The sequence below is a fragment of the Petaurus breviceps genome, unplaced genomic scaffold (genome assembly GCF_028583685.1).
Source record: "Petaurus breviceps papuanus isolate PSGF00001 unplaced genomic scaffold, PetGlider_PUasm1.0 90416, whole genome shotgun sequence".
NCBI lineage: Eukaryota > Metazoa > Chordata > Mammalia > Diprotodontia > Petauridae > Petaurus > Petaurus breviceps.
This window is the reverse complement of record NW_027187244.1, coordinates 1,027,399-1,039,452: the sequence shown is the minus strand read 5'-3', so window position 1 is coordinate 1,039,452 and position 12,054 is coordinate 1,027,399. Positions and strand designations below refer to the sequence as shown.

Genomic DNA, 12,054 nt, shown 5'->3' with positions numbered 1-12,054 from the left:
ATTTATTTATTCAGTGCCATACCAATCAAACTACCAAAAATTATTTCACAGGGCAAGAAAAAATAATAATAAAATCCATCTGGAAGAAAAAAAGATCAAGAATATCAAGGAAATCAATGAAAAATAAATGTGAAGGAAGGCAGTGTATGAGTGTATGAATATCAGATCTCAAACTGTATAATAAAAGCAGTAATCATCAAAACAATCTGGTACTAAGGAAGAGACGTAAATCAGTGGAATAGATTAGGTATCAATACAAAGTAATAAATGTCCATAATAATGTACTTGTTCAATAAACCCAAAGATCCATGTTTTAAGGACAAGAACTCACCATATGACAAAAATTGCTAGGAAAACTGGAAAGCAGTTTGGCAAAAACTAGGCATAGATGAATATATTACACTGTATACCAACAAAATGGATAACTGAGTTAGATATAAATGGTGATATCATAAGCAAATTAGCGGAGCACGAAACATTTTACCTGTCAAATCCATGGATAAGGGAAGAATTTATAACCAAACAAGAGACAGAAATGTCTTTACGTGGGAAGTAAAAAAGGATTGTTTTGATTGTACTACATTAAATTAAAAAGGTTTTGCACTAACAAAACCAATGCAGCCAAGATTAGAGGGCAAGTAGGAAACTCATGGAAAAATGTTTATACCAAGTTTCTCTGATAAAGACCTCATTTCTCAAATATATAAAGAACAGGGTCAAATATATAAAAATGAGTCATTCCTCAAGTGATAAACGGTTGAAAGAAATAAATAGGTAGTTTTCAGAAGAAGAAAATCAAAGTTATCTATAGTCATATGTAAAAGTGCTCTAAAACACTACTGATTTAATTTAGTGCAAATTAAAACAACTCTTGAGGTACCACCTCATATCTATTTTATTGGCAAATTTGACAGAAAAAAAGTGACAAACACTGGAGGAGACAGACAAACTGGGACACTAATGTATTGTTGGTAGAGATATGAACTGATCCACCCATTCTGGAGAGTAACTTGGAACTATTCCCAAATGGCTATAAAATTGTGAATACCCTTCAACTCAGCAATACCACTACTAGATCTGTATCTCAAAGAAATTTAAGGGAAAAAAAGGAAAGGGAAAAGGACCTATATATGTAGTTCTTTTTATAGTAGCAAAGAATTTTAAAGTAGAGGGGATGACTATCAACTGGGGAACAACTGAACAAGTCGTGGTATGTGATTGTGATAGAATACTAGTGTGCTATAAAAAATGATGAACAGGATGCTTTAAAAAAAAAAAACTGGAAGATTTATATGAACTGGTACAAAATGAAGTGAGCAGAATCAAATGATTGTTTATAGTAACAACAATATTCCATGATGCTCAATTATGAATGGTTTCACTATTCTGATGAACACAATGATCTGAGACAATTTTGAAGGACTTAGGATAAATGCTATCCACTCCAAGAGAAAAAAAAAACTAATGGATTGTGAGTTCAGATTAAAGCATAATTTTTTCACTTTCTTTTGTCTGATTTTTTTATTTTTTCAACATGGCTAATACGGAACATTTTGCATGATTTCACATTTATAATATACTTATATATATATAATCACATTTCTTTCCTTCTCAATGGGAAGGGTGAAGGATAGAAAGGAAAGAACTCAAAAAATTTTGAAATGAACCTAATAATAAATAATTAATATTGTAAAAAGAAAATGAGAAGGGAATTTCAGAGTTTTTCCAATGTATTTATCAATTACAATGATTTTTTCTTGTCTGGGCTTAAAAATATAATTTATTGTATCTGAGAAATCTCTGAGAGGGGATAAGGGAGGGATACTAGGGTAAACTATTGTGATGTAATGAAACAAGACTTGAATAAAAATTTACTAAACAGTTTTCACAAATGATTCTATAGCACATTTTCAGTCATAAGCTCTTCTAATACCATGCTCTCCATGCATATAAGAATCATATAAAGATGCCCCGCAACAGAGATAATGATCAGTGATCCTCTATTAATACTTAGTAGAGGGATATAACAGGAAGAAAGACTCAACAATGGTGCCTGTCACTGTTAAGCAGGAAGTCTCATGAAAGAAAAATTCCCTCACGATGATGAGGTTCTCCAGATGCATGTTTGTAAATGAAACTAGGCTAATTTTATGTATCCCTAGAACTCTACCGGGCCTCCTCCAGGGGATACACAGTAAACAAAGAATGTATATTGCTAGGTAACATATGCGGTTAGACAGCCACCTGACTGAATTATTAAATCAGTACTTAGAGCTTAAATAGCTAACTTAAGGTAGATAATAAGAAGAACAGGATAGATTGCATTTGGGAAAATGTGCAGCACTTTCAATAATCCCAAGATCCTGGGGCAGGTAGGTGGAGCAGTGAATAGAGCACCAGCCCTGGAGTCAGCAGGACCCGAGTTCAAATCTGACCTCAGACATTTAACACAAAAACTAGCTGTGTGACCTCGGGAAAGTCACTTAACCCCAAATGCCCTCCAAAAAGCAAGAAAAAAAGAAAGGAAAAAACAATCCCCAGATCCATTTTTTTTTTAAATCGACATACTAAGTAATGCCTTATTGTGAAAAACTATGGAACACTATAATCTTAGGATAAAGGCTGAAGATTGATCAAAGAGTAGTGTAAAGAAATATAATAGTTGTAAGTCAGGTTACTGAGGAAGGATCAGACCTAAGCCTGAAGAACAAAGAAACAAGCATCAATGAGGAAGGCAAAAATAACTCCCCCAACCCTTTTCATATACCACTGAGAGATACTGCCAGACAAAAGGATAGAGCATCAACAATACTTGCTGGTTTTATCATCCCTTCTCTCTTGTTCAGTTTTTTTCCTCTTCTCACTACCGTGTTTCCCCGATAATAAGACACTGTCTTATTTTTTTTGGACAGAAAAACACCAGAGGGCTTATTTTCAGGGAAGGGCTTATTTTAATGAACATTGACAGCAATTTTAATAAACAGGTAAATGTGAACAAAAAAATGTACCTTTATTCAATAAGCAAATCACTGGGGAAGAACAGGATGACGCGCTCACTGCTGCAGCTCGGATTGGATGCAGCTCGGAGAGCGGCATGCGTTTCATGGTGGGGGGAACCGGTGCATACAGAGGGTACCGTAATGTAGCGTGTAGCACAGGGGATCACCTTCACTACAGTAGCAATCTCAATAGGGCTTATTTTAGAGGAATCTTACACAGTAAGGGGAGGGCTTATTTTCGGGATAGGTCTTATTATCGGGGAAACACGGTAGGTAGTTTCAGAAAATTATTTTGCTTTTTGTGGCCTCAAAAGAAAACTGTCTAAAGCTCCTCCTCTAAAAGTGAGAAACTTTCATAGACTTTGTAAACTATGTGAAAGTAATTCGCTTATTTATACTTTTTACTTCCTAGCTTCAGAGGCTACTACATAAACATTACAATCTATATTGACATAAAAGAAAAATTTCTTAAAATTATTGATATGCTTTTTTTATTTCTTTGACAACATAAAAAAGTTAAGGGACCAGACCTGTATCTTCAAGATCTTTTGGCAAATTTCTGTTTATTTTTTAAAAAATTAAATTTTGTGAAGTGTCCAAATGAATTAAAAAATACCTCTTCAATGTGGTATTATACATATCCTACACTGACAAAAGAAAATCTACTAACACACTTCAAATTTCTATAGGTATGACATTTTAACCATATTCTATTATACTGTAATCATTGCTCCTTTTGATCTAAAATGTTCAGTTTATTTCATTATCCACGCCTGTGCATAGCTGAAGTTTCACATGAGGTTGAAAGCAAAATAATTTATCACAAATTGATAATATAAAAGTCTTAATGACATAAAATAATAAAATGTTGTTCTTTATTAGTTATAAATCTAAAATCTGAGGGAGACAATGGAAGTCAAAGGACAATCAAACCGACTTTTCTTTAAAACAAAGTCCTTATAGATAGGGTGTCCCAAAAGCTTTAATGGCTTAAAACTGTATAAATACTTTTGGGACACCCTGCATAAAGATAAGAGATTAACCAGGTCCTAAAGAATAATTACATAAATAATTTCCCCTTATTCCCTCACTGTGGAGTGCAATTATATAAAATTCACATCACAAACTCCCATGGCAGGGGATACATTTATTTTAATAGCCAAAATATTTAAAGATGGTAAAGATGAACAGAAAGAATATTTGTTCTTTATTAAAGTATTGCCATCAAACGACTGCCAAAACACTAAAATATATATATATATACATATTTTAACTTTTCACAATGACCTCAGTTATTTTCTACTGTCTTCTAGGACATAAAGGTAAATGTTTTCTTTACCTATTAAAGATCCCAATTAGACATAAATGAAGCTGTCTCAAAGGAAAACTCTATCAAACATTTTTAATAAATGACTGTTATTGAGTTTTCTTAGTTTTTCACATGCAAATTTTAGTTTGTTCCACTATATAATTAATTCATTTAAAAAATCTGAGGCATACACTGAGAGTTCTAGCTATCTTGATAATTGATTTGATCAAATATTCTTGCTTCAAAAATAATGTTTGATTTTCATTACCTTTTAATATTAGAACATATGTGAACACTAAATAAATTGAAGAAACAATGATGGTCTCCAAATGAAGTACATTATTACTCTTTAATAACACATCAACTGATATACATACATCATTTTTAAGTCGATGTCAATCACTGCTGTCCTTTAGCAATGAGTGTAAGCCTTAATGAGATTTTTCCAAAAATGCTTTGCAGCACCTCACACATTGCTCATATACAGTCTCAAAGTCAGAGTCATTTCCCTAAAAACATAGAAAGGGAAAAAATAAGTATTGTTTAAAGTACAGTTGCTTGAAAGTCGTCACTTAACAGGGCAGGATAAAAAGGTATGTTTGCTTCACTAAAACCCAGAAAAAGAAAAATTGAAGACAGGAAGTACAAATGATACTTACATAATACGGATCTTCAATAATAAGTTGTTTCTGTGGATCATAGCTTCCAAGAAGTTCAATTTTAGCTTTGCAGTTTTTAACTTGATTAACTTTTCTATTCAAATCTCTGTAAAATTAAAACAACAACTTAAGTTTTTAAACCTGTGGTTTCAGGTTAAACATGGACATCTGCTAGGGCAATGTGAAATGCACATATCAAAATCCAGCAAAGTGACCTGGTTTTAAAGCAAAGTAAACACTTAAGAGAACTGTACAAATCTTTAAAGGAAATACAAACTGCTGTATAACTTGTAATATTTCACTGTATTTTTATGGTAATTTTACATAAAAGAGATTCAATTATAAAAAAATTCTGAACTTTAAGATAAAAAATTGACAATGATATTCAATAGAGACAGAAAGGTACAAACTATTCTCCCTTTCTTTTCTGCCAAGCATGACGGCACAACATGAAAGAATATTTCACAAAATTCTTCAATTTCACAATTGAAACAAAAAGCTTCAAAGGACATTAATGGCTAACTGATTCAGCTCTTTGCTTCTAGGGTCTGTAACCAAATTATCCAATATAGATGGTGATCAATCTTATTTTTAAAGATTTCTTAAAACAATCTCAATTTATTCTTTTCCACTATCTATCCTTTTCCTCAGGCGACTCCTCCAATCTGTCCCATATTACATTTTCTGTGCTTCTGAAGCTCTATCACACCATTTTTCTAATTTCCAACAGGGTATATATAATAGAATATCCTTAATGCAAAGCAAAACCTATTAAAAACTGGTCTCATGATTTCACCCAATTAAATAAGCACCCTTCCCCCAATTTTTTTGCAGTAGACTACACTTATATTCCCACCTTTGTTACAGTGTTTTCATTTCTTTACTTTCCTTTCTTCAGCATCCAATATGTAATAAAGTCATCAAAATTCTTTGCAAGGACTCTTGAACATATCTATACTTTCCTTTCTGTCACTTAGGTGGTAAAAATAACCGTCACTAGGTCCTATTTCATGTTTAGTCCAGCTAAATAAATTACAGTGACTATCTCCTGACTTTTGCACCAACTATAAACTCTCCAGCTTCTTTACTACACTTTCTTTTAAAGGAGAAAATATAGGCCTATTTCAGATTTCTGAGACTTCATCGCTATAATTCCTTTACCATATTTTAAATAATGTAAGTAAGTTGAAACTTAAATCTAGAAAACTTGAAGTTTATCAGTTGTAATTTGTTCAGTTTCTTTTAGGAAAACAAATCAATCTCTACACGAACTACATCACAAAAGTTAAGTTTTTCAATATAAATTGAAACCATAGTTGATAGTAAAAGTTTAGCTGATAACATTTTTCTTTTTATTGAGTAGTTCGCATATATTTGGAAAAGACATCACTATATTCAAAATAGCAAATAGCCCTCTAAAAAATTTGTTCACTGTAGTTAAAAGCATTTTCCTTGGCTGAAGAGGTCTGAGGAACTGAATGTGGAATTTGAGTTCCATGAACGAAATCCTAGTTTTACAACCCACTAGCTGTGTGATTTTGTCATCCTCTGGGGACCTTGGTTTCCTCATTCTGAAATCAAAGGGTATGACTGCATGACCTTTAAGGTCCCTTCTACTTCAAGAATCTTTGGAATAGCTTCACCTTTCTCTAATTCATCTATCTTGCACAACTTATTTTATCTGGTAATGTATCTTTATTAATAATGTGCCCATCTTGTTTTAGTTATTCCCTTCTAGCATCCTTGCATTTGTCCCTCAATTACCTTTTTCCTTTGTTTCTACAATGACCCGTGAAATCTCAGTGACCACTTCTCTAAACATAAACACTAACTTAGAGAGATGCTCTACGAAGATAAGAAGGAATTAGGTGGTTTGCATGAAGAGAAACTACTTTCTGGAGGAGGGATAGGTAGCTTTTATTTTAATTATTTTCCTTTCCATTACAAGTCATAATGAAGCCTTTCCCTTCTCAAACTGTAAAATACTTGTCATTTATTTAAGACCATTTCACTTTCCTGATAAATCTCAAAGATATTTTTAAGAACACTGATAAATACTCTATGTAGAAGAACAAAGAGACAAAAAATAATCAGTTATTTTAAAGAAACTGAAAAAGAGACAACAAAATTAACTTCTAACCAAGTAGTGATAAACTGGAGGCAGAGTAAGGAACCCTTTCAGAACAACAAAATAAAATTTTAAATGAGAATACACAATAGATAATTTCTTTGGTTTGCCCTGCTGCTTTTATATATTTATGAGTGATTCCATACACTTCCCCTTACAATAAATACTTGAAATCACACAGGTGGGTTTTTTCTTGCCAAATACATAGAAGAGTTATGGAGTAAATCTGAATGCAAAGGAAATAAGTACACATAGCTAATAATAGCTAACAGCTAGCATTCACACAGTGCTTACTATGTGTCAAGCACTGTACTAAGTACTTTACAAATATTATTACATTTGATCTGTTAGTCTTATTTTATAGATGAATAAACTGAGGCAAACATAGGTCAACTGACTTACCCAAGGTTACACAGCTAATTAAGTGTGAAACTAGTCCTTGACTCCAAGTCCAACCCTGTGCCATTTAGCAATGCAACTGACATCAAACTACTTTTTAAAAATGTTACATATGTTTAATATGAAATTGGACTTGTTATTAGAAGTAAATATTTAGCTTTATTTAGCAAATATTCAAATTATCACTCTGCAACCATACTAAAATATTAATTTTGAAAGATGAATAAAAAATGAAAGACTTGTGTAAATTAGGCAACACTAAATTTGGTGTTTTAAAATAATAATGGCAGTATTTGTAGTAAATGTACAAATCATCTCAATGTAATGTGTTTTTGCATATGTGCACACACTTCTCTGTTGGCACTCACAACTGATCACATATATAATGTAATGTCTATAATGTAGTAATGTATAATGTAATGTATATATAATGTGTATATATATATATGTAGTAATGTATAATGTAATGTATATATAATGTATATATATATAATGTAATGTATAATGTATAATATAATGTCTATAATGTAGTAATCTTTGAGAGTTGCTATGACCAGGAAATTCATTAACCTGCATGATAAGACTTTTCCAAACTTAGCTATGTTTGGAATGAGAGACAGTCACTCACCAAGTTCATTCTTAAAGGCTTTCAATCTTAATAGGATCTTAGTAGGATCTGGTGATGGGCCTCTTCTAATTTAACTAGTCTGGCCCTTAGAAAACAAACAATTGCCAGAGTCATACTCAAAGTCTTAACTATCCAACCTAGAATGACTGACTGAATAAAGAGGCTTTAAAAAAAATAAGAGAAATCAGTTCAAACAGTATCTAACCAAATTGTGTAGATAGTTATGATTTATAAAAAACAGAGTATTTTGGTTTTCACTATAAATACTAAATTGTGCTGTTACGATGTTTAACTGCACACAATGTTCATAAAAAGTATTACTGTTATAAAAATCCAATTTGATATTTTAAGACATATTTTAACAGCTCTGCTTGCTTCCCCGACATCTTAAAATGTTAAAGAACAATAAAAGACCTGGTTTTTTTTGTAAAGCAAATGTTGGTTTGATGACATAATCAGTGTTATAGTCAAGATTTCAAGCTTGTCTAAATGTTCATTCTTTAATACAAAACCCGACAGTTAATGCAGTTGTCAAATTTCTTTTATCAATTCAGACAAACTTAAATCATGTTACAAAATGAGGGGAGGGGGAAAAGGGAAATTGTAATGCCCATGACTCACTGTATCAACATCATACAACCCTGATGCAGAAAGCATAAATCTTATTACATAAAGCAGTGTAACACAACCTGCCTTTCTTCAAATTAAATCAGTCTAATTGAACTTTTCCTTATCTTAACATGCATCTTCTTATAAATATGTCTATCAGCCAATTCTGAATTACTCTGGGCTTGTTACAATTTGAAAATAATACTCTGTACATTATGACCCCAAATTACAAAAAAAAAAAAAAAAAGGATCATAAGTCACTGCTGGCAGTGTATAATCTGACCTATTTACTGGTGTTAAACATAAATGGAAATACTTTTAAAACGTCATTGTTACAAAATGTGATTACCTCAAATTGCTTTCATCCATACATAGTATATAATCAAAGGTCAGGAAATCTTCTTTGGTAATCTAGAATTGAATAAAAAGTAAAAAATACAAGGTTTAGCAACTAAATCTATCTAGAGGACTTGTTCCTCAGTACACAAATAATCATCTACATGAATAACTGATTAATACAGCAGTGTTATGTAGTAACTAATTCTTTAAAAAATCAGAGTACAATAAATGAAAAGGGATTTAAGAATTCTCCAAATGGATCAATTTTTTTGAGTATTGTGAAGTTCGTCATAAACAAGTACTAAAACAGCACGTAAAGTATATAAAGCATGAAATCTACTTTTTTTTCCATTTTAGTTTCTTAGTAATTAATTCAATTCAGCCAATCTATGACAGAGATTCCAGGAACACAAAGATGTAAATAAGTCCTCTTCCTCAAGGAGAATATATTCCACTGGGGTGGAAACACTATATACAAAGGTAAGTAAATGTATATACAGAGCAATCCTGTTACGGTGAAAACATTAGGATCAAGAAAAACTTGGTACAAGAATGGCACCTCAGCTGTGTTTTGAAGGTTAGTTAGTACGAATCAGAGACTACCAAGAGTGGATTCCACACATGAATGGCTCACTTTTGCAAAAGCACAGAGGTAAGACATGGTTTGTTGTAAATAGTGAATAGCAGACAAGTTGGACTGAATAGCAAGTGCATGATGGGCAGCAATATGAAATAAGATTGGTAAGGTATTTAGAAGCTATAGAACTAAAGGATTTAAATGCCTAGCTAGAAGATTTTGTATTTCATCTTTCAACCAAAATCCAACGAAGATTTTTGAGCAGAGGAGTAATATTTCAGCATATTATAAGTTCTAAGATGGTAGGACTGTTTCATTTTCATCTTTGAATTCCTATATATGTATCTGGGGATACAATTTTCTGTCAAACACTTTCATATCTGAGGAGTTGAATAAATATTTACCAAAATGAATAGTCTGATTCGTGTCTTAAGAATACCAACTGGGTAGCTGAATTGAGAACAGAATGCTGATGAGAGCAACTAGAAGCCAGGAAACCAATTTATAAGAAGTATACTCATAAGAATCTATTTAGCCCATTATAGTTTTCAATATATTTAACTCAATAATGATATAGGGTCTACAATCTAAGTGGCATAACTATCTTACATGAGGAAATTGAGGTTGACATTTGTAAGGAATTACCCATAGTCACACAGCTTAGAAAATGGAAGAGTTAGAACTTAAAACCAAATGTCCTGAATTCAGATTTCCTTCTTCTATCTTATACTACCTATTCAAAACTGGGTAATTTTACATTAATTTCAACTTATGTTTTTTGTTAAAAGAAAAATATATATTCTGCCTCTTCAAGTCCCATATTTCAGCCTCCTAATTTATTTCATAACAATTATATCCAATTCAATTGTTTGCCAATGAATGCACTCTCTAAATTAATATGAGAGAAGGTAGCTACATGGTGTAGTGGAAACCTGGAGTCAGCAATCCAGTGTTTCAGACATTTATTAGCTATGTAACCTTTGACAAATTACTAAATCTTTCTCTCAGGTTCCTCAATTGCAAAATGGGTATAATAATAATAATACCTACCTCCCAGGTTTGTTGTGAGGCTCAACTGATATATTTGTAAAGACCTTAGCATAATGCCTCACAAACAGTGGGCATTATATAAATGCTACTATTGTTATTATTAATAATAATTACATTATTATAAGACATTTTGGAACAAGTGTTTTTGTAAATGACTGCTGATTAGATTAACTATGTCAAACAGGAAATATAAATTTAAAAAAAAACAATCTTACAAATTCATATCATTATAAGTAATAAAAGATCACTACGTTAATAAGTACATGCTAAGGGATGGGCAGGTAGCACAGCGAGTAAAAGCACCAGCCCCAGTGTCAGGATGACCTGGGGGATCGAATCCGGACTCAGATACTTAGCACCACACCCAGAAATAACTGGCCGTGTAACCTTGAGCAAGTTACTTAACCCCAACTGCTTTAAAAAAAAAATTTTTTTTTAAATAAGTACACTCTAACAAAGTCTCATGAAAATTACCCCTGAGGTAGCAATAACATTAACTTAAAGCCCCAAACATTAGAAAAGAATCTATGTAATCTCCAGACCTAAGATATTCTAATCAATGTTAGAGTCAATTAGGACTCCAGAAGACATTTAGCATGATTCTTACTCTAAGCAGTAAGTTGAAAAACTAGAGGTACTAGAATAAGAAATACATTTTCAAATATGGCCAATGCATGAATCTTTTCTGCTTGATTACTCTTATTGAAAGGTAACATGGCATAAAGAACCAGTCTCAGAGCTAAAAAGACCTGAGTTCAAGTACTACCTCAGATACATAGCAAGCAGTATAGCCCCAGGCAAGTCACTTAACCTCTAAGTATCCTAGACAATTCTCTACTACTATGAGTTGCAGAGAAGGTACCTACATTAGTACATATGGACTTCTCACCCATAACTTGTACCAATGAAGTCAGCCTGTAGCACCACACGAAAAGTGTAGGTACAAAACAGATAAATCTACTGAATGAAAACTACTGGGTTAGAAAATGTTGATAATAAAATTTCAAAAAGTCATATGCCTCATTGGACACAGTATTAGATAAATGTTTTAACTGTTATTCTATACCAAATTTCTTTATCTTTTTTTCTGTTATCATAGTAATCTTTAATAGTCTAGAAAAACTTATGGATTCCTTTTCAGAATGTTTTTAAATGCATAAATAAAATACAAAGGAAAAGCAACCATATTAAAATATAATAATTATCAAAATATTTTAAAAAGAAAAAAGTTCATAGGTACAATATTAAGAACCTCTATCAACTATCATTTTTTATGACATCATCATCATTATACTACATATATCAATACTATCTCCACAAATTTCTATTCTGATGTCTCATTGTGTTGTGGAGATCA

General features: G+C 32.1%; 1 protein-coding gene across 4 annotated transcripts in view; it reads right to left on the bottom strand.

Annotated features, from left to right (window-relative positions):
- Positions 1-4,131: 4,131 nt before the first annotated feature.
- Positions 4,132-12,054, bottom strand: part of ACP1 (acid phosphatase 1) — a 32,305-nt gene continuing 24,382 nt past the window's right edge. For all 4 annotated transcript variants that reach the window (XM_069108649.1, XM_069108650.1, XM_069108651.1 and 1 more), the window contains exons 5-7: positions 9,081-9,142; positions 4,968-5,073; positions 4,132-4,817 (exon numbers count right to left, since the gene is read on the bottom strand). In XM_069108649.1, coding sequence (XP_068964750.1) covers positions 4,740-4,817; positions 4,968-5,073; positions 9,081-9,142 — 246 coding nt within the window. In that variant the 3' untranslated portion in view covers positions 4,132-4,739. The remainder of the gene's footprint in view (positions 4,818-4,967; positions 5,074-9,080; positions 9,143-12,054) is intronic.